Source organism: Peromyscus maniculatus, chromosome 23, assembly GCF_049852395.1.
Source record: "Peromyscus maniculatus bairdii isolate BWxNUB_F1_BW_parent chromosome 23, HU_Pman_BW_mat_3.1, whole genome shotgun sequence".
In the NCBI taxonomy this organism is placed as follows: Eukaryota; Metazoa; Chordata; class Mammalia; order Rodentia; family Cricetidae; genus Peromyscus; species Peromyscus maniculatus.
In genome coordinates this window covers 54,346,212-54,373,010 of record NC_134874.1, presented here as the reverse complement: position 1 = coordinate 54,373,010, position 26,799 = coordinate 54,346,212, and the positions used below count along the sequence as shown (strand labels likewise).

General features: G+C 47.8%; 1 protein-coding gene across 10 annotated transcripts in view; it reads left to right on the top strand.

Moving 5' to 3' along the window:
• Tex26 (testis expressed 26) overlaps window positions 1-26,212 on the top strand; it is a 33,210-nt gene extending 6,998 nt beyond the window's left edge. For 2 of the 10 annotated variants that reach the window (XM_006979650.4, XM_076560149.1), the window contains 6 exons: window positions 1,379-1,463; window positions 7,550-7,715; window positions 12,101-12,245; window positions 16,201-16,377; window positions 19,014-19,175; window positions 25,963-26,212. In XM_006979650.4, the coding sequence (XP_006979712.2) occupies window positions 1,379-1,463; window positions 7,550-7,715; window positions 12,101-12,245; window positions 16,201-16,377; window positions 19,014-19,175; window positions 25,963-26,057 (830 nt within the window). In that variant the 3' untranslated portion in view covers window positions 26,058-26,212. Of the gene's footprint in view, window positions 1-1,378; window positions 1,464-7,549; window positions 7,721-12,100; window positions 12,246-16,200; window positions 16,378-19,013; window positions 19,176-25,962 lie in introns of those variants that run through there. The other 8 variants (XM_042267658.2, XM_076560150.1, XM_015998262.3 and 5 more) reach the window with 6 other exon arrangements.
• The last annotated feature ends 587 nt before the right edge of the window (window positions 26,213-26,799 follow it).

Sequence of the window (26,799 nt, the reverse complement as noted above, 5' to 3'; positions counted from 1 at the left end):
ATCCTAGGGGCTTTATTGCAGAAAGAATTTCAATGAGCAAGCATATGAAGAAGAGTTGGAGTTTATTGAAGACACTTTTAGCATGGACCTTAAGCACCAGGGTTAAGAGAAAGAGAGGCACTCAGAGAAAAAATGAGACATATCCAAGTTTGGGTATGGGCTTCCGCAGGGAGCGCCCCGCTTCACTGTCTTTATAGTGAGCTCACACATAATGATCCCATGGCTTTCCAAGTCACAGCTTTTCAAGGGTATAATTTACAACCAAGTTCAGTGATTAAGCAAAGCTTGAAATTTAAATAAAATTTAAAACTAAGTAAAGATGTTTAAGCAAGCTCACTTATTTCTTGCATCAAGAATTTCTGGTGGAGGCTGGAGAGATGGCTCAGAGGTTAAGAGCACTGACTGCTCTTCCAGAGGTCCTGAGTTCAATTCCCAGCAACCACATGGTGGCTCACAACCATCTGTAATGAGACCTGGCGCCCTCTTCTGTGTATATAATAAAGAAATCTTTAAAAAAAAAAAAAAAAAGAATTTCTGGTGTAGCTGAAATTGTAAGACAGCTTTTTTTTATGTTGTTTAAGGTGGCTTTGTGTGTATAGATTTAGGGATGAGAGGGGAGTTTGAATGTGGAGAACTTCTGGCCCTAAGCCGTTGTTGTCTTTAACATCCTTGTTGGAGGTGTCTTTGGGAAAACATGACTGATCTCTGCAGGCAAAAGTCCCTGTTCCCTCTTAGTTTTCTTTTTACTCTGCCTCATATAGATGTGGAACAAAATAGGTAGGAGCAGCAGCATGGGCTGGCAGGGAGGAAGACCGTGGAGGAGGGTGACGGTGACCATGAGATACAGAGGCAGGGAGAGATGTCCAGGATGCCAGTGTGTGCACGGATTTTCCTAACATGATGCAAAGATCAACTTTCTTCACACTTTCAATCAAACGGCCTTAGAGTTGTTTAAAATAGCATGCATGTGGGGTTGGAGAGCCGGCTCAGCGGTTAAGAGCACTGGCAGCTCTTGAGGAGGACCCGGGTTCAATTCCACATCAGGCAGCTCAGAATCACCTGGTACCCTCTTCTGGCCTCTTCAGTCACTAGCTTATGTGACATACATTCACAAACACATCAATTAAAAAAACAAAACAGCACATATGAATGCTCAGAAAAAGCAACGGGTGTGTGTTAATGTCAGCATAATCCCAATAGTGACGTCTACCTTCCCATTCTTCCTGAGACCATAAATGGACCCTTATGGTTCACTGGGCCCTAAGATGAAATTACTGTACAGATTTTTCTCTTACGGTCTTATTTTAACTATGGAAGCAGCATCTGGTCAGGAGATTCCCCTTTGCCGCATTTCAAGTCACCCCGGTGTCCTTTTTAGCAGGTAACACCAACTGGGACTCCTATGCCACCACAATGAAGACAGCGTTCACACCTAAAACGGGAGTGGTGCCCAGTTTAATACGGTAGGTGTCTGCTCACGTCACACCGCCAGACCCATAGCAGCCTGACTTCGTCTTTTATTGATCAGGATCCAAAACAAGTCGGCATAGGAACTGGCGACACTGGTAGAGTAGGGTCTACCGTCTACACCGCCATCCTCTGGGCATCCTGAGAATCCACCCTTCAGAATTCAACCAGACTTTCCATAAGGAGATCAGAAAAATCCCCACTTGTTCTTCCCGATGTCACTGCGCAGGGCGGGTTGCTGTAGCACACGGGGGGGGGGGGGGGTTGCTGTAGCACACGGGGGGGGGGGGGTTGCTGTAGCACACGGCGGGTTACTGTAGCACACGGGGGGTGGTGGGGGGGGTTGCTGTAGCACACGGGGAGGTGGGGGGGGTTGCTGTAGCACACGGGGGGGTTGCTGTAGCACACGGGGGGGGTTGCTGTAGCACACGGGGGGGGGTTGCTGTAGCACACGGGGGGGTTGCTGTAGCACACGGGGGGGGGTTGCTGTAGCACACGGGGGGGGGTTGCTGTAGCACACGGGGGGGGGGTTGCTGTAGCACATGGGGGGGTTGCTGTAGCACACGGGGGGGGTTGCTGTAGCACACTGGGGGGTTGCTGTAGCACACGGGGGGAGTGGGGGGGTTGCTGTAGCACACTGGGGAGGTTGCTGTAGCACACGGGGGGGTTGCTGTAGCACACGGGGGGGGGTTGCTGTAGCACACGGGGGGGTTGCTGTAGCACACGGGGGGGCGGGGTTGCTGTAGCACACGGGGGGGGGTTGCTGTAGCACACGGGGGGGTTGCTGTAGCACACGGGGGGGCGGGGTTGCTGTAGCACACGGGGGGGGTTGCTGTAGCACACGGGGGGGTTGCTGTAGCACACGGGGGGGCGGGGTTGCTGTAGCACACGGGGGGGGGTTGCTGTAGCACACGGGGGGGGGGGTTGCTGTAGCACGCGGCGGGTTGCTGTAGCACACAGGGGGGGGAGGGGGTTGCTGTAGCACACGGCGGGTCGCTGTAGACCTGCGTTGACAGACATTATACATGAATGACTTGAGCACCTCCCGGAGACTAGAGCGGCCGGCAATGCAGCGGCTGTTGAGTGGATGGAGAGTGCATGGAAGGACACTTTTCAGCACCGTCACCCATGCTGTCCTGGAAGCTCATCCAGCTGTCCTCTGGACTTCCAGTTCCTGCGGCCTTAGCTTGCAGCGTCTCCTCTAGACTCGTGTGGGCTGAGGGCTGTGGACTTTTTGACCACTCAGCGGAGGGATAGTGTATCAGTTACTTTTCCGTTGCTATGATAAGAAGGAAGAGTTTGTGTTAGGCTTATAGTTCCAGAATGTTAGGGTGGTGTGGCAGCAGGCCGCTGAAGCGGGAAGCTCAGAGATCGTGTCTTCAACCACAAGGCAGAGAAGAGCAGTCTGGAAGTCGCCCAAGCTACGAGGCCACCTATCCACAAAAATGTACTTCCTCCAGCAAGCACGTACGACCTAAGGGGTCTTTAACCTCCCCAGACAGTGCCCCTGAGTGTCAAATACCCAAGCTTATGGAGGACATGTCTCACTGAAACCACCACAGTGAATGAGCAGAGAGGAGGGCAGGCCTGTCCTTGATTGCATGACTGATGGATATGAGATCAGATGTGATCCTGGAGCCTTAGGGGCAAGAGCTGTGTTGAAGATATATTGGCTGGGGTGGGACACCACACCAAGACCCGCTCCTTGCATTTTGATGGGTTATAGTTTTCCATAATGGTCTCTGTCTGTTGCAAATGTTTCTTTGATGAGAAGTGAGACATATTGTAACTAGAGTCTTCCTCCCTTGCCCACAGTCAGGACAAATCTTTGTCACCCACCAGTCCCACAGCTGCTCAGACCCAGCCAAGTAAACACAGAGACTTATATTGCTTACAATCTGTATGGCCGTGGCAGGCTTCTTGCTAACTGTTCTTATAGCTTAAATTAATCCATTTCTATAAATCTATACCAAGCCATGTGGCTCATGGCTTACTGGCGTCTTCACATGCTGCTTGTCATGGCGGCGGCTGGCAGTGACTCTCTATGCCTTCCTGTTTTCTCTTTTCTACTCTCTGTTAGTCCTGCCTATACTTCCTGCCTGGCCACTGGCCAATCAGTGTTTTATTTATTGACCAATCAGAGCAATTTGACATACAGACCTTCCCACAGCAACATACACTTGTGTATGAAGATTTGGAGTTAGGAACCAGAGAGAGAGAGAGAGAGAGAGAGCCAGAGCGGGCAATGTTCATCTTGAGGTCAGACTTACCTCATCCACTATGAGCTTTTCTAGTTCCGTCCATTTACCTGCAAAGTTTATGATTTTGTTTTTCTTTACAGCTGAATTTCCATAGTGTATATGCACAACATTCTCATTCTCCTTTCTCCAATGGAAGGACATTTAGGTTGTGAAAGCAATTTATTGATCACCTTATTATACTTCTTTGTAACTGAATACATTAATTGAAAATAAATTGTAAACATTATCTATGACCTAAAGAATTGAGCTATCACAGTTATTTTAAGCACATAATTGCTTAAAGCAATATATATGGAGTTAATAATAAATATATAATTTATATATTATATATGAAGTCAATAATTAATAAATTAAAAGTATTTTAGAGGAACTACATGTTAATGAGATACATGAGCTTATGCATCCAGCCTTCTGTGTTGTTTCCAGGGTGATAGGGCACCTGGCATCAACCTCCTCCTGCTTCTGTTGTTTTCCAGTGTACAGACGCTAGTGCCCAGGAAAGCTGCCCGTCTCTAAATGAGCAGATTGTAAGAGAGAGATCCAGGGCCAGGGTGTCATTTAGATGCCAGGAGTCACAAGGAGACTGTTGATGAGTGATCCACTGATGGCTTGGTGGGGAACCCATTCCATTGTAGTGAGAGCAAATGACATGACCTGCCATCCATTCACTGAGTTAGTCCCTGTTGTGGGAGTCTGAGAAGTAAGCAGTTCCCCCGAATCAAACAGCGACTGAATCATGCCTCCTGTTCTTCTCCCCTGATGTGACTTTTAAAATGTTATCTAGCCCAAGACAGACTTGGAAAACAGAAACAGGAATTTTGACAAATGGATTTCAGTAGATTTAAAACATTTTAAATTTATTTTGATTTTATGTGCATGGATGTTTTGCATGCATTTATGTCTGCGTCCCATGTGCATGCCTGATGCTTGAGGAGGCCAGAAGAGGGCCTTGGAACCCCTGGAACTGGAGTTACAGGTGGTTGTGAGGGTCATGCAGGTGCTGAGAACTGAACCCAGGTTCTGCAAGAGCGGCCAGTGCTCTAACCACCAAGCCATCTCTCCAGCCCCTGGTTAAAAAAAAATTTTTTTTTAAGAGAGGCTTTCAACTATTACAGACTTTAAATACATTTTTGTCTAAATCTTGGAACCAAAATTTTAGCTTGTATGGTTTATGCCATCTTTGTGTACCTGGTAAAATCAGTTTTTAGTGCCAAAGATACAAAACTATATTATTTCCTGTCAAGATGAAATCTATCTGCATTTATTATTCACATAAATGTTAACATATAGTTTAAGATATTTTAAGGGATATTAAGAAGAATATTGAAAATAAATGATGCAATACATTTTTTTAGGGAAAATTATTAAAAGTAGATGAGGGAAGTGTAAAATAGTGTAAGTCTGACATGATTAGCAATAACCAAGTAACGAAAAGAAAGAAACCAAACCTGTAAGATTTCTGTGTGCTGAGGAGTGTCAGGGAAAGCTACATGGGCTGCCCGTGGTGTCACATGCCTTTAGTCTCTGAGTTCCAGGCCAGCCTGGGCTACATTGTGAGTTCCAGGCCAGCCAGGGCTACATAATGGGACCCTGTCTCAAAACAAACACGTACGTGATGTTCCCTAGTTAAGTGTTATTGTAAAGAACGCTGTGCTAGACTTCTGAGAATAAATAACAGCTACCTTTCAAAGCCAGAGCTAGCCCGGCAAAGTGGCTCATGCCTGGGATCCCAGCACTCAGGAAGCTGAGAAAGATGGCTGGTTTGAGGTGAGGCTGTCTGTCTGTCTTTCTGAGGCTCTCTCTCTCTCTCTCTCTCTCTCTCTCTCTCTCTCTCTCTCTCTCTCTCTGTATCAGGAACAACTTCATTGATTTATAACACAAAAAGATTGACTACACTGCAGTAAATATTGCAAACTGTGATTAGATTAAAAAATAGGATTAAAATACCTTGCTGAGTGATGAACACAGAATCTGAAAATCATCCATTAGCACAGGACTCTTAGGAACCAGTTTTACACAGTAATCTTGAGAAGTACGATGGCCCAGAAAAGTCTAGTTATATTTAAGGCGAGCGGCAGCAGCTTGTACAGCTTCCTGAGCTCAGACTGGTCTTCCTCCCCAGCTAACGACATCGCCCAGGGATTTTTTTTTTTAAGCTGAAAAACAAAAATGCTTATCTTTAAATACATGATGGGGAGAGCCATCTAAAGAACGCTGCATGCTCTGCCATCTTCTTAGAAGCCTCTCCCTGAAGACTGATGAACATGTTAGAGCTGGTAGGAGACAGGAATCCAGATGTTATTTAGCTGGGCTGCCTTTGGCATGGAAATCTGCAGCATCTGGCTCAGCCTGTGGTACCCAGGCCCCAGCACCAACCTTTACTCTATAGAAACACCTGCCACAGAAGATGAGCCCTGGACGAGCGTGGAACCTGAGTGACAAGCAGATGTCCTTAAGAGCCCTCTGACCAGGGTTCCCCTTTACTCTATAGAAACACCTGCCACAGAAGATGAGCCCTGGACGAGCGTGGAACCTGAGTGACAAGCAGATGTCCTTAAAAGCCCTCTGACCAGGGTTCCCCCAATGACTGCTTTTCTCTCCCTTCTGCACATTTCTTGTAATTCCATAATTAAAGATTTCAGTTCATTCTTATTTTGTATTCTGGCAAAAAAATAATACTTAATGGGTGGTGGTATAAAATGTCTAGGAACACACAGTATCTGGTGGTAAGATCCTGTGATAATATTATGTGGGGGTGATACTCGGGGATGGTGCCATTTGGTGGTAATATCTGGTGATAATATTTGGTGACCTCTTTTTCAGCTGTGAGTTACAGTACTGGCAGCATGCATTTCACTGGAGACTTGCACACTGAAGAAGAGTATCCAGGGCTGGAGAGATGCCCCAATGGTTAGAGCACTGGCTGCTGTTCCAGGGGACCTGAGTTCAGTTCTCAGCACCTACATGGTGGCTCACAACCATCCATAACCCCATTTCTAGGGGATCTGTCGCCCTCTATTGGTCCTACCCAGGACCAGTATGTGCACATACAGGCAGGCAAAACACCCAGACGTAAAACAAATTAATAGATTATAACAATATCACGATTCATACATATTTCCCTTTAACCTACAAGAATATTTCTCTACAGAGATGCTTCTCTTCACCAACTACCCAGATGCATTGAAATAACTTTTGTACACGAGAATATACTATGGAACTCTTAATAAAAACACTAAGATACATTTTAGACTGTTATTCTTCATTTCACTCTCTCTCTCAGCTTATAAAATTGATTCTCTTAAGGGAATTTGAAAATTAAAATAATATCTGACAAGTCTTAAGCCAGCAAATCTTTTAAAAAAAATTGTAAAATACATAAAATAATTTGACACGGCTGTCATTGTGGAACGTGGCACTTAGTCGCTTTGACGGTGAATGTTGTCATCTTGGTAAATCCTAGCATCACCTGGGAAACAGGTCTGGGGGAGTTCCTGGAAGGGGATTATACTGGTTGCATTGATGGAGGCGGGAAGGCTCACCCACTGTGGGTGGCACCATCCCCTGGCTGGGCCCCTGGACTGTGTCTGTGGAGGAAGGAAGCTGAGCATCCATTACCCGATTTCCGACTGTTGGTTGCTATGTGGCTGGCTGCTTCCAGCCCCTGCCGCCCTGGCCGCCCTGCCGTGATGGACTGTGCTCTTGAACTGTGGGGCAGAAGAGACCCTTTCTCCCTTGGGTTTGTGTCAGTCTTTTGTCACGGTAACAGGAGGGACACCAAGCCAGCCCCCTCCTCTAATCTCTACTTCTTGTTTCTGTAGTCCAAAGAGCATCCGAAGATTAGGATATACCTACTCGCTTGGTGATCCTATTCTGAATCAGACACATTACAATGAAGAATATTCCTGGAAAACATATGCTAAAGAAAAGATGATAAAAAGCGGGACTTCGAGAGGAATAAGGACCCACAAGGCTCATCTCGGTCAAGTAAGGCACTAGCTACTCACCTGTTGGACTTAACACTGTCTTGAGCCTGTAAAGGCATTCCAAAGACGGTCTGTCTGTCTGTCTGCCTGCAGTGGCAAGAGTCATGCTCCCTTTGGACTGCCTTTACAGTCTCATGTCCCACCCCCCCCCCACCCGATTTCTAGTGCCTAGAGTTTAGAGATCTGAAAAACTGAAGTGATACTCATGTAATATAAAATTAGCCGTGACCATGGGAACAGTTCAGCGGTGTTTAGTTCATTCACATCATTGGGTGCCTACCATCTCTACCTGTAAAGCATTTTCTTCATCTCAGAAGGAAACCCCATGTCCGTTAAACAATCACCCTGGCACCCACCAATATGAGCTAATACATACACACACACACACACACACACACACACACATATATATGTATGTATATGTCTTATGTGTATGTGTGTTTTGCCTTCATGCATGGGTGCCACGTGCGTGCCTGGTACCTGCAGAGGTCAGAAGAGGACATCACATGGCCTGGAAAATGGAGTTACAGATGGTTGTGAGCCTCCGGGTGTGGGTTGGGAATTAAACCCCAGTCCTTGGCAAGAGCAGCAAGTGCTTTTAACCACTAAGCTGTTTCTCCAGCTCCCCGGCTCCCATCCACTTTTGAGCTCTATGGATTACCTCTTCTGGATATTTTATATGAACGGTCATGTAGTGTGATTTTTGTGTCTGGTTTCTTCTATTTTGTAACACTTTCTGGGTTTTCTCATGTGATAGCAGCTTCAGTACTTTCCACAGTTGAATAATACTGCATGTGTACCCCACAGTTTTTTTTCATCCATTTATCCAGTGATCTGTCTTGGGTTGGTCCTACCTTTTGGTTATTGTGCATAATGCTGCTACGAACAGGTGTGCACCAGAGTACTTGTGGTTAGGATCACGTTTTGGACATGATCAATCCTTCCTGCCCTCTATCACTGTTGCTTCTCTTTAGAATTCCCTCTCTTGCCCTAAGGGAGCCTCCCTTCCATTTCTTCAAGGTTCAGCCCAAAGAGCTATCTTCCTGCTTCCCTGGTGGACGGAGGTCATTGACCTCCTGCTGTGTTTTCTTGGCACAGTCTGGTCTTCTCCCATCACGAATGCCTCTGTTGTAAAGGGTTTCATTACCTAGACTGCCACCTGGGTCGGAGCCACCCGGAGGCATCCGGCAGATGACGAGGTAGAAGGATGGGTGATGTTGATGATTAAGCTGGAAGAGATGAAGAAAGACAGCATTCACATTTCTGACTTGTACGTGTGGTGCTGATGCTGCAGGCTGGGCTGGAAGGGCTCTGTGTGGTGGAAGGACAGGAGAAGACGGGAAAACACACTGATAGAGGTCTGTCCATCGGGTAGATGAGTCGGAGATGTAGACCTGAGAATCAGAAGGACATACACCATGCCACACTTCCTTTGCCCGTTCTTGACTTCCATTGGCTCAGCCATTAAGAGCCCTTGATGCTCTTGCAGAGGGCCCAGACTCAGTTCCCAGGACCTACATGACGGCTCACAACCATCCGTAATTCCAGTTCCAGGAGACCTAACTGAAGCACCAGATGTGTATGTATACACATACAGGCAAACACTCATACACAGAAAATAAAAATAAGTAAATAATTTTTTCCAAGCAGAGTTTGTATAGCCCTGATTGTCCTGGAACTTGCTTTGTAGACCAGAATAGCATTGAACTCAGAGACCTGCCTACCTCTGGTTCCTGAGTGCTGAGATTAAAGATGTGTGCTATCTTACCTAGCCTAAATAAATATCAAAAATTAAAAGAAATGAAAAATAATTTGTTATATTTATTGAAAATGAATATGCATACACATACATAAAATTTTCCTTTATCTAAAGTACTACTAAAGACTTTGAACTTTTTTTTTGTGTGTGTATAAGTATTTTGCTTTTTTTTTTTTTTTCCCGAGACAGGGTTTCTCTGTGTAGCTTTGTGCCTTTACTGGAACTCACTTTGCTCACTTTGTAGACCAGGCTGGCCTCAAACTCACAGAGATCCGCCTGCCTCTGCCTCCTGAGTGCTGGGATTAAAGGCATGTGCTGCCGCCGCCCGGCAAGTATTTTGCCTATATGTACATCTGTGCACTATGGTACATCTGGTGCCCATGGAGCCCAGAAGGCAATAGATCCCCTCGAACTGGAGTTACAGGTGTCTGTGAGCTGCCATGTGGGTGTTGGGAACCGAACCTGGGTCTTATGGAAGAGCAGCCAGTGCTCTTAACTGCTGAGCAATCTCTTCAGCCCCCCATTAAAGACCCTTAGTGAGTGTTAACTTGGCACTCCTGAGTGTTCTCAGTCAACAAGTGTGTCAGACGAGTGTGTGCTTTCAGCCAGTGAGAACTGGTGTGTCAAACTGTTCTTTGTGCTCTCAACCAAAGAGCATTAGCTCTGGACACTATTAATCACCGAGTCTCAATAGCTGCTACCATTACACAGAGAAGAAACAACATGTATCACGTGGCTCACTCTGCCTTGCCCCAACATCACTGACAGTCTATTCTAAGGACACTGTCTTCAGTCTACATCCTGGGGACAGACACTTGTGAAGTAACACAAAGAGTATACAATCAACAAAACCCAGACAGAGAACCTGCACACCCAGAGGCATCTTCAACACGTACATCGCATTCATAACTTTTCTCTACAGTAGATAAACCACTAAAGGAACGAAGGAGTACCGCAAAGCATGGGTACACAGAACTATTTTGCAGAATTGGGATGCAATTCTGAAGAGCGCTTTACTAGCTGGGGGGCGGGGAGGGAGATGGAGACAGGGCTTTCTTTGTAAGGCAGGACGAGGGAAGGGGGCTTCTTTTGGTTGGTTGGCAACCACCCAGCGGGAAGGGAGAAACTGAATTGTCAAGAGAGAATGGTTGGCGTGGGCTGGCATTGGACCCTGCCGGGCACACCTCAGAGTCCTCCCACCACAGCCGTTCTCTACCACATCAGCTGTGAGTGTGGGCGCAGTGCTTGGGGCCTGGTGTGCTGGACCACGGAACTCTCTGGCTGGTGGCACCCCTTTCTGAGGGAGCTGGGACACATGGTGACTTCTGTGTCACTGTTACGAAGCACAGGCAGGGACAGCCTGAGGAAAGGGGGGACCTTATCCGGCTTAGCCTTTCACGGTTCAGCCCATGTTTTCCTGGCTGCATTGAGCCGAACATCACTACAGCGGGAGGGTAGGGCCTCCAGCCCATGGGATGGTGCCGCCACGTTCAGGTTCAGTCTTATCCCCTCGGGCAATGCTCTCTGGAAATGCCCTCCTGGACACACACAGGAAGCATCTCTTGGACGGTATAAAATCCAGTCAAACTGACAATGAGGTTAACTGTAACAGCCAATCACGAGAGATGAGGATGGGGGAGAGATGGAGGCGATGTCGGTGTGTATCGTCACTGGCTCTCTTAAACCCTTCAGAGTGCTGTGGCTCTGGAAGGGAGGCAGCCTTTTCTCTAAGACTCAAAGGGACACCAGACACTATCTCTGCTCCTTACACACATGTCACCAGGACCGGAATTAACATGTGTGTTGTCCACACAAGAGTTTTGCTCTCGACCTGTAAAGTTGACAGGTTTTTTTTTTTTTCTTTTTTGGTTTTTCGAGACAGGGTTTCTCTGTGTAGCTTTGCGCCTTTCCTGGGACTCACTTGGTAGCCCAGGCTGGCCTCGAACTCACAGCGATCCGCCTGGCTCTGCCTCCCAAGTGCTGGGATTAAAGGGGTGCACCGCCGCTCAGCAACAGTCTTCTTCTGCTGTCAGGGTCAAAGGTTAAAACCAGCACACAAAGGGTGTCTGTGATGGTTGGCTCTTCATCCTTAACCTAACTGGCTTTAGGATTGCATCAGAGACACCCCACCCTGTGTGTCTGGGAGTTTGCAGAGAGATTTAATTGAGAAGAGACACACTCTGAGTGTGAGTGTTGTCAGCCTCTGGTGGCTCTGGTCCTACACTGAATAAAAAAGGGGCGGGGCGGGGCGGAAGCTAGCTGAGCTCAGCCATGCATCTGCCTCTACTTCCCAACTAAGGATGCTGTATGACCAGCCACCTCTCAATCTTGTCGCCTTGCGTTTCCCATCACAGTGAGTTATAACCTTCAAACCATGACCTAAAGAAGCCCGTCCTCAAGCTTTTTCATCAGGTATCTGCCACAGCAAGAAGAGTAGCTGAGTCAGTACTTGTGTTATGGCCTGTGACGGCCAGGCCCTCTGGACGCACGCTCTGTGTAGGCAGCTGTGGTGTGGTCGCTGGTTATAAGGGCTTCCAAAGAATATGGACACACAAACACCCATGTGTTCTGGACGCCATGAAGTGAGCCTTCGTGGATTCTTACTAAAACCATACTTGCACTGACAGGAATTCTTCCAGTGGACACTCCCCAAAGGGAAACCAGCCCACCCCCTCCCTTGGATAGAGGCTCCATCCATGGAAAAAGTCCGGGAGGCGATAGCAAATCAGTTTGTTTCCCATACCAAGAGGGACTTCGTGGATGTGGCTCAAGGTAAGCAGATGGCCCTCCTTTCCCTGGGCACGTGCCTGGGTAGTGGTAAGAGGCACGGAGGAAGTCTTTCTCTTACAGGAACTCCCAAGCTAGTGCGGGACAAGAAATTTTACCAACAAAACCAGTCAAGTATAGAAAGGTACACCTTGTAAGAAGCGTAGGTGTCTGGAGCAGTGCTCAGTGGTAGCATTTTTGATCCTGTGCACTGCAAAGTGAACAAGCAAATAAATAAACGTACGTTGCTACAACCATCTGTCCCAATGGAGTCTAAAGACCTGAAAAGACTCCCATTAGCCAGGAGTCATGGTGAATGCCTGTAACCACATCTTTGGAAGCCAAGGCAAGAGGACTTGGAATTCAGGGTTAGCTTGATGTGTATAACAAGGCCTTGTCTCAAAACACAAAGCAAGGAGAAAAGGAAAGAGAAGGGATGGGAAAGAGGAGAGGAGAAGGGAGAGGGGAAGGGAAAAGGAAAAAGAAAAAGACACCCCTTCCCAATCCCAGTGGGTGATGAGGAACTGGTCATATAGAGCCATGCCCGGAGATGCCTTTGTAGCTGGTGGCTGATTTAAATGAGTGACTGAGTGATCGTGTTTTGAAGAGGATGCTTGTAGAACTAGAGGGCTGAGCACATGACTGCTGGGATTCCCAGAGTGAGGCTTCCCAGAGTGGGGGTAGGGGGGAGTGGGGATGTAGGGGTAGGGATGGGGAGCGGTGTTGAGGTCTTCTTGGCTGGTGTGCAGACTTTTGGTCGCCTCCCCTCTTTTCTCAATCCATCATTCCACTCGTTTCTCCCGAATCCTAAGTCCACAGCTTCTGTGACTCAGCTTTGCAGAGAATAAACTGTGAGTTAAGAGATGTCTCGAGACTGGGTGAGTATTTGAGTCACTACATCAATCCGCCCCTGCGTGACGTTTTTATCTACGAGTTCATTACAATACAGTGATTTTTTTTTTATATTATCTTCTTTTCTTAAAAGGGGGAATATCTGTTTTTCTACTAGAGCAGAATACTGCTGTCTGGGCATTGTTGAATATGAATATCTGCACAGCTCTGTGTTGAAGCCGTGGTCCCCGACAGGTGGCACTATTTTGAGAGATTATTGAAACTTAGGTGGTAGGGGCTTCTCTGGAGGAAGTAGGGTTGATGGGGATGGAACTTTGAAGGGCAGACCTTGTCCAGATCCTTCTCCACCTCTCTCTTTCCTGGTTGCTGTGGGGGTGAGAATCTTGGCCTCACCATGTCCTGTCCACTATGATGCTCTGGCTTACCAAGGCCCAGCAACAATGGAGCCAGCTTGTCCATAAACCCAAATCTCTGAAAACGTGACCCCAAATAAATATTTCTCCTGCAAAATGTTGTCGTTAGGGATTTCGACACAGTTCTGATGACTGACTAGCACAATGAGTACTTTATAAACCAGAGTATGGCTCATGGTGCTGAAGGCTAGTCCGTCCCAGATACAGGGACTCCATCTGCTGAGGGCCTGGATGTCCTTAGAGGCTGGGGATGTTGGATCCCCTGAAGCTGGCATTACAGGTGGTTCTGAGTCATCAGACATGATGTTAGGGACCAATTTGGGTTTTCTGTAGGAACAGTAAGAACTCTTCACAACTGAGTCATCTTCCTGGCCCTTCTTATCATAGGTTCTTCTCTGTTGTTTTTTGTTTTAATCTTTCATATTTGGTTTAAGATCCCTCTCCAGAGGCCCTTGTTCACTCATGGCCAGTGGAGGGCTTGGTAGCTAGAAGGAGCTTGGGGAATACTTGCTGAATGATAGAACGTATGAAAAACACCATTTTGGAGCTAGACAGGTAAAAAAGATTAAAGGGCAATGCTGTCTGTAGGTAGACATCAGGGCTACAGGAAAGCATTCAGAGCTCTGTCTTCTTTACGAAAAGCATGTGTTTCTCGTCTGCTCAGAGTAAGCCAATCACCCTTGCTCCATGTGCAGGCAAACTCACGTCAAGACCCCTCCTTCGTCTCTTGCCCTGTCTGATCCTAGCCTTCCTCACTGTGCTGTCTTGGTTCTGGGTGCCAGTGTCTCTCTTTGGATGGCCTCCTACCCAGCTCTCTTCCTTGGTGTGTCAAAGTGGGTTTCTTGACGGGCAAGTCCATGTCAGCTCTGGATTAAAACCCTTTGGGGACTCCCGTTGCCCTCAAGAGGAAAGCAAAATGACTCGGCTGATGTGATCTGTGTCATCGAGTCCTTGCCCCGCTCCGTCATTCTCCCCACTGGCCCCCACACTCATGGAGATGGTTCTCGGCTGCCCTTCCCACAGATTCACCAGGCCCCCAATGCTGCCTGCTGTCTACACACACTGCTTCCCTCTTCTGCAACGATTCATTTTTGATCTGCCATCCAAGTCTAGGCTTTGGCTTCGTTTCTGTCCTGGAAACCTCTCTGATTCTAAACTTTGGATCTCTCTCTCTCTCTCTCTCTCTCTCTCTCTCTCTCTCTCTCTCTCTCTCTCTCTCTCTCTCTCTCGTGTGTGTATGTGTGTTTCTGTTATATTAACCTTTACAGGATCCACCACATAATGCTGTTGTGTGTTCATTTTTTTAATACTTTAAGCCTCTGAAGCAGAGAGACCATGTTGTGGTTTTGAGTGTTCACTGAAGAATGAAAGCGAATGAAGAGAGGAAGCATGAAAAGTGTCTGTCTTCACATTCAGGCTTAGAGCAGTTGGCTTTGATGAATTATAACAGCGAGTGAAGGCAGAAAACCAATTCCCCCTTGTTGTAGTCCATGTGCTCATGGTGCTAACAATTCTGAATGGTCTTCTATATTTATTTTTAGATTGTGCCTTTCTGTGGAGCCTTAGTTAGTTTTGATTTTGAGACAAGATCTCACAACGTAACCCTAGCTAGCTAGCCTATAACTCGCTGTGTAGACCAGGCTGGTCTCACACCTGGCCAAGAAACATTTTTTTTTCATCATGGTTCCACTGGGGCTCGAACCTAGGACTGTCAGCATGTAGAAATGGATGTGATCACCATTACTACACTATGGAGCTCCAAGTGTGGAATGCTCCAGGAACTCGTGTGCATCTTAATGGAAGCCAGCACCTTGGGTGGAGGGTGGGGGTTAGCATGACTGGCTGGTAGTGTCTCAGTTACCAGTGGAAAAGGAATCCGGAGGCTGACTGCCACACTTTAAAGGGACTGAGAGCTCCTGGCTTGGTGAGGTTGCTTTGAATACACAGCCTCCCGTCTGAGACAGGCCTAAAGGAGCTAAGTAGCATGACCCCGGCCAACACATACAGATGACTGAGGAAGAGTGAACCCACACTGTGGAGGATTTTAGCGGAAATGTTTTGAAGAAATAATAATGCTATTGCCCACTAACGACAATGGTGCCCATCAACGCTCTGTCAGTAAGGGACAAACTTTTAGCTTTTTCCCAACAGTGGGATGATATCCCCCACTCCATCTAGGGCTGCCAATTCCAACAAATAAAAGCAAGAGGCTGTCCAGTTAAATTGGAATTGTGGTCTATTGCAAATAATGAATACTTACACATAGTCACACAAAAATTGAAAGTATTCACTGTTTATGGCATTCAGACTTAATTGAGAACCCTGTTTCATACAGCAGCTCTGGCCACACCCCAAACTCTTCCCTCTGGTTTGCCTTTCAAAGGCCTAGGAAGACCTCGGCAGGGTTGCTGCTGGCTTCTGTGCCCACCAGCACGCTTCGAAGGGCTCTCCTCGTGGCCATGAGTATCTAGCCATTCAAAAACGACTTATGGTGAGTCACGCCCAAACTCCCATGTTTGAGAGAGGAAATGGTCACTTGGTTGAAGCACTCATAGAGCAAAACAACTATAGCTCTAAACTCAACAAGAGTCCGTTTTCACTGTGCGATGGAAGCTACTGGCCAAAGCAAGATTCAGTGACAAGCCACTCAGAAACAGTCCACAAGGGGTAACCACTGTCTTCCCGTCTCACCCTAGCTAAGAAGACCATGAAAAAGTTTCCCACGTCCCTGGACTGGAAAGCGTTCCTTCCCCGACCTCTGGACACCGAATTCCGGCACCATTACCAAATTCCAGCTAAGATCCCTGAGTTGCAGGATTTTAGTTTCAAATATGGATGCTACTCAGGCCTGCCTGTTGCTTCCCAGGGTCTGGGTAAGTAAGCCTTTAGGGATTCCAAATGCACAGCCAGCCACCAGGGCTCTCCGCCTGACGCACAGAAGCCCGCACACCATGGCGCTGACATTTGGAAGGGAGTTTTTGTTCTTAACTGACAAGGAGGAGCATGGGTCTGTCTCTAATATTGTCCACTAGCAAAGGGACCGAAGCGCAGGGCGGGAGGGAAGTCGGAGCTGGAACTTCTTTTTTTTTTTTTTTTTTTTTTTGGTTTTTCGAGACAGAGTTTCTCTGTGTAGCTTTGCGCCTTTCCTGGAGTTTACTTGGTAGCCCAGGCTGGCCTCGAACTCACAGAGATCCGCCTGCCTCTGCCTCCCGAGTGCTGGGATTAAAGGCGTGTGCCACCAACGCCCGGCATGGAACTTCTTTTTTAATGTATCTGTATAGCACACGTATGCCTGGAGGGACCAGAAGAGGGTGTGGGGTCCCCTGGCACTAGAGTTACAGCTGGTTGTGAGGCACCATGTGGGTGCTGGGAACTGAACCTGGGTCCTCTGCAAGAGCAGCCAGTGCTCTAACCACTGAGCAGTCTCTCGAGCCCCTGTACCTGGGATTTTTGATCTGCTCTGGCATCCAGTGTGCAGAACCAGTTGTGAATTGTACATACATTGTGATTGGACGATTTCCACTTCTTCTTATTCTGGCCACTCTGCCTGGCTCCTGGTTGAGGTCTCTGGCCACTGTTCCTCCATCTTCAGGTTCCCACCTTTGGGTTCCACCAAGGCCTGAGACCTGAAGAAGTTGGCAAAGCTTTTGGTTTTGTTTTGTTTTGTTTTTACCAACAGCAGTTGTTGCTGTGGCTTGACTCACTTGGCTCCAAGACTGATTGGTGCAGAAGGCCCTGGCAGCCAGTGATTGGTGCAGAAGGAAGGCCCTGGCAGCCAGTTTTGATAGCAGCCATTCAGAACGTCTGAGCTACTGTAGTTCCCCAGCTCAGGGGGAGGGGACTGAGAATCTTAGGAGACTGCCAGCTTAGGCCTTAAATCGATGGCACCCTGCCTGGGTGGGGCAGTGGTTGGAGTCAGGAGCTGCACTAAAATGACGGAGATTAGAATCACCTGACACTTGTCAACCACTCAGCCTTTTCTGACGGCGCCCCATAAGCGTTCTCAGATTAAGTTCTCATGCTGTCCTGGTGAGCTTTCGTGATCCCGATTCCGATCCCTTTTGATAGGAACGTTTTCACGAGTTCCATCACCGGGCAACCTCTAAGCTACTTGTTAAGAAAACGACTCGAGGCCGGGCGGTGGTGGCGCACGCCTTTAATCCCAGCACTCGGGAGGCAGAGGCAGGCGGATCTCTTTGAGTTCGAGGCCAGCCTGGTCTCCACAGCGAGTTCCGGGAAAGGCGCAAAGCTACACAGAGAAACCCTGTCTCGAAAAAAAAAAAAAAAAAAAAAAAAAAAAGACTCTATAGGTTAGGGAGTTGGCTCAGCGGGTAAAGGCGCTTGTAGTCAAGTCTGATGTCCCATGTTCAATACCCCAGACCCACGTGATGGAAGGAGGACACTGACTCGTAGGTTAGAGCCTTGGGTCATATGAGAATTCCAAGTGGTAACAGTGAGGAGCGACCCACCTTCGCTGAGGGCTGATGCTGTCCCTGCTTATACGCCCCGGGCAACGCTCCACGCTCCAAGGCTGGACCCTCCTTATCTGATATCCCAACTGCCTGAAACTTCCCACCACTGGGAGATTCCTTCCCATGCTTGTGGCTGCTAATTCTGTTTCTTCCCAAGGAGGTTAATGAATAGAAATTCTGTACCCTACGGAAGCCCCGGGGTAGAAGAATTCTGAGAACCACAGGGCGGAAGAATCTCAGAGTTCTTTCTCAGCTAAAGCAGTTTTCAGACCCTGGCACTCTCCTCAGGAGGGGGGCGGTGTTGAGATTTCTTGTCCAGGCTGTTCCTCACATTTGGTGCCTTAAAAGGGGATGCCTGGGACTGGGGACAATATTTAAGGTGTTTGTGTTTTTACAGAAGTTGAGCCACTTGTAAAAAAAAAATTACTTTTTTAAACATCGTATCTTCGTTATTGAAAATTATAACTCCACAAATCTCAGAATCCAAATTAATCTAATCATAATTCATATCAAATATGAGTGGCTGGAGTTGCCTGCCTTCTTCTACTCTGAATGGACAGCACATGCTAGCCGTACAGGTCACCCTTCTCCTAAAGTGCTCACCCTAAGGCTTCCTACGTCACCGGAAATCGGTCTCTTCACGTGCCCCTCTGAGGATGCACGGAGATGTCCTGAGAGAAAACAAAACTTTTACCAAGTCCGTTTATCAGTAAGCCGGCGGCGGCGGCGAACATTACCCACAACGTTAAGAGCAGAACCTACCAAGAGCTGACTTCCTGACAATGGTGCCCGCACTCAGCCTTCGGGCCGTGTCTCCCATCCCTCCCACTTCCAGCCTCCCCAGCCACAGCAGCGTGGCACGGCCCCTGGTCATTGGTAGGATGTCTGCGTAGCATCCTGGTGAGGATGCTGAGGGCGGTGCGGGCTGGGCTCGGGTGTGAGGGGCGTGTTCAGACAAGGACGGGGATTCTGGCTCATCGGCAGCCTGTGCGTCTGTCCCCTCAGCAGCCTGTGCGCCTGTCCCCGTGTCCCCACAGTGCCCTCGGTACTGCACAGCTACATCCGGAACCAGGAGCGCACAAAGCAGCAGACCACGTATGAGAACGACTACGGGAAAAACTGCCTGGACTTCTTGATGATCTTAGACTCATTCAGCCCCTCCCAAGTCAGCAGGTACCTGGAAAGTGTTTCCAACAAAGGTAAGAGGCCTCGAGTGACCACTTCATACGTTCATCGGCGTAGTGAATGCCTTTCTTAATATGCTGTTCCTATTCCGAAAAAGCTGTTCCCGTTTTAACCATTGGTGTTGAATATAATAACAAAACCAAACAAACAAAAAATCCCCCCAAAGAACAAACAAACAAAAAGACAAAGACTACTGCCTTAGCTAGGGTTTCTGTGGCTGCGAAGAGACATCATGACCACAGCAACTCTTATAAAAGAAAACGTTTAATTGGGGCTGGCTTACCGTTCAGAAGTTTAGTCCATTGTCATCATGGCAGGAAGCGTGGCTGCCTGCAGGCAGATGTGGTGCTAGAGGAGGATCTGGGAGTTCTATATCTTGATCCGAAGGCAGTGAAGGGACAGTGAGCTATACTGGTCCTGGCTTGAGCATCTGAAACCTTAGAGTCTTCCCTCAATGACACACTTCCTCCAACAAGGCCACACCTACTCCAGCAAGGCCACACCTCCTAATAGTGTCACTCCCTATGGGCCTGTGGAGGCCGTTTTCTTTCAAACCACCACGCTACTTTAAAAAAAAAAAAAAAAAATCCCAAAGTGCCATGCAAACCTTGATCATTGGAAACTTACTTTCCTGAAAGGCACACCAGAGACTCTTGTTCACATAGCTCTGTCTTATGTGTCTGGTCTCACCACACGGGTGGTTGAGCTGTGTGTGCTGGGGTGACTTCGCTTCCCTCCAGTTGGCTTTGGTACTGTCTCACAGTTTTGCTGTGTTTTGTTTACGCTTTATTTCTTGTTCGGTTGTACTTCTTTAGTGGCAGGCTATTTACACACAAGAATCCTCATATTTCACACCCCCCGAAGAGCAAGTGCCATCTCAGGACAGGATGGAGTTGTTGTTCCATGTAACAAGCTTATCAGACCAGCTCTGGGATGTCCGGTAACCTGAGAAAGTATAAATTGTCACCAAGGGAACAAGGGAGCCTGAGGACAGGAAGCAGTCCTTTCTGGTGTGTGTGTGTGTGTGTGTGTGTGTGTGTGTGTGTGTGTGTGTGTGTGTGAATGAAAGAGAGAAAGAGAGAGAGAGAGAGAGAGAGAGAGAGAGAGAGAGAGAGAGAGAGAGAGAGAGAGAGAGAACTCACAACCCAATGTAGGTATGAGTATCACGGAAGGTGAATTTCTATGCCACAGATGTGCTGTGTCCACTAGAAAGCACACTAATTTTAGGAGGAAGTAAAAGAAACATAGGAAGAGGGTGTAACATTTTCAGGTGTCCTAAGACAGCTCCTACACCCAACTTTGTGCACAAGGTAGTGTGGGGCCACCAGCGATTTCCTTTTCTGTGACCAGGCTTATGCTGCAGATGGCTCCCAGTTGCTTACTCTTCAGTGGTACCCTTCCACCTCACCCCTCTCTGTGCCCCCTCCATCCCTAATCACCACGCCTCACCCCTCCCTTTCCAAAGAGTTAACGATAAAACTGACTCTCCCCTCTTGCCGCTGCGGCCACCACCGAGATCTCCTGCTCCACACCGGACTGAAGCCCTACTGTGTGCGCATACACGGAATCAGAAGGAGAACACGGACCTTGGAAGTCTCTCCCTTCACTTTTCATTTTGCTCTTCCTCTCTTGAATCAGAAGCTCACTGTTTGGCTGGGCTGGCGATCAGCAAGCTCCTTGGGAGTCATTAATCTTGGCGTTCCAGTGCTGGGATCATAGCCACTCCAAAGCTTTCTTTATGTGGACAATAGGAATTCAAACTCGGGTCCTTATGCTCGCAAAGTAAGTGGTTTTACCCACTCAGCCGTTTCTCTAGCCTTTCAAATGCTTTTAAGGATGGAACACACACACACACACACACACACACACACACACACACACTCCAAGAAGAAACAAGTGCCTGGATGTTGGCCATCAGGGAAACAGACTAAACAGCTGCTTTGCCTCCCAGGGAAGCAGAAGTGTGTTTTGTCCTGGGAGCCTCGTTCCTCTTAACAGATGCCTCCAGGCCAGGCTGTCTCTTCAGGAGGAACTGAGAACCTTCTGGAAGCCTGCTGCGCGAGTCCCTGAGACACAGGGGAATCCACCAGCAAAGCCAGGCCATCCGCCTGCTCCCTTCACCGTTTTGGTGTAAATTGTGTAAAGCCACTCTCTGCAAAGCGCTCACTTTACCTCTAAGAGTCACACCCCTTGGGTCCACGGGAGGAGGAATTCTGCTTCCTTCTGAAGGTGCTGACATCTGCCCAGGGATCCGGGACCGGCCAGACCAGATGCAGCCATCACAGGGTCCAGACATCTGGTTTCCCACACTCTGTATGTGTGCAGTCTGAGGCTTGGCCTTGCTCCCTAGGAGGGAACTGGAGGGCGGGGGTGGGGGGCTCTGCTAAGTGCCGTTAACTTGACCTCTGTTCTCCCTAGGGAAGATGAACTTTCCAGGCAGTGAAATTTGTCCATCCAGTCAGTATTCCCTCCCCTAGGCCTGCCAGTAAACCATGCAGGTACCGGTGGGAGAAGTTAGGCTTTTGTTTCTTTGGTTCTTCAAGACAGCATTGGGGGCAGATACCAGAAAGCACACGGCCCGGAGCTTTAGCTGTATCACGATGCCCCGGGCTGCTGGAGAAGCCACCTTATCCCAACTCCAACGCCCTCACCCATTGGTGCTGCTGTTAGGGGCCGCTGGCAAGTGGGAGGTTCCCTCAAAGCTTTCATGCAGCAAACCTCTCCTCATCTTCTAGTGTGAGGGATGATGGGAATGCCTGTTACATCCCAGCAGCACTTTCACAGCGGGGCTCAGCTGGATTTCAGAATGAAGAGACCTGAGATGTCTCAGGCTCACTTATTATCGGCTCAGCGTAAGTCATGTGATTGGATTATCTTGTGTGAGCAGTCAGCTTCTGTGGGCTAGGAGACCCGAGCCGTGGTATTTTTTATTGAAAATAGGGAGGGAACGGGGAAGGAGGGAGGGAGACAGAGAGAGGCAGAGATCCACAGAGAGAGAGAGACGGTGAGGGGAGGGGGAGACACTAGTCTTCCCCCAAGTAACACCCCAGGTGGGGGTGGGAGGCATGGCAGGCTGAGGAAGGGTAGCGGAAACAGCAGAGCTGGAGAAGGAAGAGAGACAGGAAAGCAGGCCGCTGTGTCCAGGAACCCTCTGCCGCCACTGTTTGGTACAAACATCTCTCCTGTGAAATCTGAAACCCTGTGAGCACCCACGGGACCATAGGTGAAAAATTCCACACCTTACTTCACACCAAGTGTCACAGTCACAGCGCAGGCGTGTGAAAAACGTTGCACACAATTATCCCGGGCTTCTGTCTGCGAGGCGCACAGGAGAGAGAAGCAAATTCTGTGTTTAGACTGGGATCCAGTCTCCCAGGGACCTCACCACGTATATGCCCATATTCCCAAGTCCAAGGAAAACCTGAAACATTTTGAGTTCTGAGCATTTTGGAAGAGTGATGCTTAAACCCATATTGAGTTTGTTTCTAACTCAAGAAGCTTGGACTGTGTTCTTCAGTGGACAATCTATGTTCAGAATTCTTTCGTCCTGGGTTTGATTCCAACAACCTGGAAGCTGACAGTCCCTGCATATGTCATCTGCTGGGAAAAGCCCTGTTGTCGGCCCACTCTCCTCCCACTTGAGTGATAAAATTATCTGAAATCTGGTTTTCGCTATATCTTTAAGTTACGACTTCTTCCCTATTTTTTACACCAATATAAAATGTGTAAGGTGTTTCTCTCAAGCCTGTAATTCAGAAGTCAGGATGCATGGATTGGGGCTGGAAAGATGGCTCAGTGGTTGAGAGCACTGGCTGCTCTTCGAGGATCTGGGTTAAATTCCCAGCATCCATCTGGCAGCCCACAAGCATCTCTAACTCCAATTCCAGGGAATCTTACACCCTGTTCTGACCTCTAGGGGTACTGCATGCACATGGTACACAGACATACATACAGGCAGAATACCCTTAAACATAAATAATTTTGAAAGGAATGCATGTATTCAAATCCATCCTACTAGGGAACTCACTGTGCAGTGGGGGAGACAGAAGCCTAAGTATAACGACATAGACCACCATGAAAGAACTAGCTGATTCTAGGAAAAGCCTGTGCGGGGTGCTGTCAGCCCTAGGTCCACAGCAGATGAGAGGTAAGTTCTCAGGTCAGCATGGCCCTCATATCAAGAAGTGACAGGGCTGTTCCAGCCGAGAGCACTGGAACTGGAACAACAGAACCAGAATATTTGTATAAAGGGGGATTTATTGGATTGCTGTACAGGGTAGGGGCTGGGTGGTCCAACAGCCATCTGGAGATAAAGAGAACAAGACAGCTGCCCAATCCAGGAAGCACCCAATCAGTACTCCCAATCGGGAACCACATTAGGTCCAGACATTCTCTGGAGAGTCTAGGAGTCTGTGCTGGAAGGACAAGTCAGCACGGGATGGCTGCAGCCAGCCGGACACACCAGCTCAGGAAGAGGCGCTGACCAGCACCTGATGGCTGCTTCCTCTCCAGACTTCTTCCTATGCAAGTCGTCCTTTGGAAGACACCACCCTCACCGAGGCCAGCCTCCCCTCCTCCCCCACCCATGAGTCGATCTTCTCTGGAAGCACCCCAACAAATCCACAGGTATGGCTGAATTCAGTCAAGTTGTCGATCATCATCAACCCCCACAAACATAACAAACACAGCCGTCGAAGCACAGCGGGCCTTCCCAGCAGCTTGGCTGACACTGAGTCTGATGGACACCGGGTCGTCTTGTTTTGGCTAATGTGTGCCCAGTTTGAGTTACTCTCGACGCATGTCTTCATTATGGGAAGGGCATTTTGTTGCTTCTAGACTTCAGTGTAAACTTCAAAACTACAGACAAGCTGAAGAAGGAACAGACTGGGTGACAGCGGTTGGTGACATGGAACATACAGAATTCCCACATGTAGGGGAACGTCAAATAGAGGAATCACTCTGGGAAGAGCTCCGATGGCATCTTAAAAATTTAAACATAACGCCTATACCGTGACTTAGAAATTCTACTTCCGGATATTGGCCTGTGAGAAAAGAAGGTGTACAGCCACCAAAAGACTCATACAAAAATATTTATAACAATTTCATTCTTAATATCCCAGAACTGGAAACAGCCCCCATCTCCATCGACAGAAAAAAAAATGGAAGTGTGATATTTTAACAACTTGGCAATAAAAGGGAGCACATTCCTGATAGAGAAAACAAAATGTACAAACTCAAAAGATGCTGAGCAACAGCAACAAAATCCAAACATTAAAGACGAGCTCTTGTATGATTCCATTTATGTGAAGGTCCACAGCGGGCAAATCTCATCCACAGTGAAAGAAATGGGAGCAGAGGCTGTGTTGGGGTCAACAGTGTTGACTGGGAAGCATCGAGAAGGGCTTCCTGGGTGGTGGAAGTCAACTCTAAGTGGGTGTGGCTCATCGGTGTACAAAAGTCAACGGACTAACATTGTGTGTAAGGTCAGTGGATTTTGTTCCATGAGAGGCGCCCCTGAGTTCAAAAGGACTGAGATCAAGGACGAGATAGGATAGAGTAGGACTAGCTCACAAATAAATGCAAATGTAACTATCGAGGACACAAACTACGTGTACACACTGTGGGAAAAGACTAGCCTTGGCATCACACAAAGAGACACAAAAACAAAGTGGCCCAGCGAGGCAATTTGTTTTTGTAAAATATGTAGGCTGTGACCCAAACTGGGCTAGCAAGCACCCAAGGCCAATGGGCCTCTGTCTTTCATCGCTAATGCAGAGGGACTTGGTGGTTCCTCTCTGGCTGTGGTTGGACCTCATAGTCTGCTTTTGATTGGAAAATGGCATAAGGAAATGGAGAAGGAGCGAGCCACTCCTGGCTGTCAAGTTCTGGGAATGTGGCGGGGCTTTCCCACAAACAAAGTCTTACCCGGTAGAGGAGTTAAAACTCTTGAATTCCTTTGCATAAATGTTTACAAGGTGGGAGAAATTTATGGTATATTGGTCCTTGGTGGACTAGCTATGTTTGATGTTATTGTTTCTTAACACACACACACACACACACACACACACACACACACACACACACACACACACACGCACACAGCCTTGATCTATGGGTCTCAGCTGGCATTGTGACACTGAGCAAGAGAATGACTGACCATGGTGGATGACAATTCTGGGCATGAAGAGTTCCACAGTTCCACCCTATGTGAATGTTGTTAAGACTGGGGAGTCGCAGGTGTTCGGAACCAGACAGGACTCTGCTTCACAGCCCAGGAGTTGAAGGTTCTCCCAAAGGTGGGCAGCAAAGGCCACCAATGTTGGGCAGGAAGAAAAGAGCCCTGAATTCTACAGAGCGTCCAGGGCAGGTCCCCATTTTCCTCACCACTGTTTATTACTATGCACCCTGGAAAGGCAGACGAGGCTGCTAATTAATTAACATCACACATTAATTTAATATGTGATATCCCACACAGTGGGCTCAGCTCTCCCCGCAGTGCAAGGTGAGTGTGGTGATCTGCATTCAGAGATGAGGGACAAAGATGTGACTTAGATCAGGCTTGTTGGCACAGAACTGAGCTGTGGGTCTGTGTCCTTCACGAGCCCGTGCCCTTTCCAGTGAGCACGCTGATTCACTCTGAACGGTTAGGGCACCGTGCCTCTCTGCACCGTACATAGGACCCTCAAATCATACTTTCATATCAGACTTGCGAATAGCATCCTCCTTCCAGAGATTTACTTCCTCTGAGGATTTTGCTGTTCGGTGTTTGTGTGGGAAACCTCTGCTTTTCTTTATTGGCAGACAGGCAAATTCTGGATCGCTTCATCCGTTCTCATTGTGATGCCAATCAGGGGGCAAACGAGAAAGGAAAACGGAGTTGCTCAAAGAGACCCTGAGGCCAGCGACGTGGCCAGCCCCACCCAGTCGTCTCCTAACCATCAAGGAGAAACAGGTGAAGTCGCTCCAAGTGCATTGCGGTGGTATGAATGTGTATGTTCTGCTGTGTTCTGTTTTCAAATGAAACCAATTAAAGTTCTAGCTGTGTCCCATAGGTTCTGATGTCACGTGTTTTCTTCTTTTTATTTATTATTTTTTATAGCTTTTGGTTTCAATTTTGAGTTCCTCTCCAGAGAAGTTCCAACTTCCCAACAATGAAAATATTTTAAAGATGTTTCCATTGTTGATTTTTATTTTGAATGCTGTAAAAAAAAAATCTCCACTTTGGGGAATTCTTCAAAGTTTTGCTGTGTGTTGTTAATCCAACATGTGATTATACCTTACAATAATATATGAGAAAAATTCACTTATGTGCTCCCGAAATCCTTCTTATTGTTGCCTTAACTGTATTCTTCGACTGTCAAGTTCTGAAAAAAATATTAAAAACATCAGACAAGCCAGGCAGTGGCGGCGCACACCTTTAATCCCAGCACTCGGGAGGCAGAGGCAGGAGGATCTCTGTGAGTTCGAGGCCAGCCTGGTCTACAGAGTGAGTTCCAGGACAGGCACGAAAGCTACACAGGGAAACCCTGTCTCAAAAAAATTAAAAAAAAAAATCAGACAATAAACATAGTCTCATCAATCTCTTCCTGCATTTTGGGGATTTTTTATCATTAAAAAAAAAGTTTTTATGTGTATGGG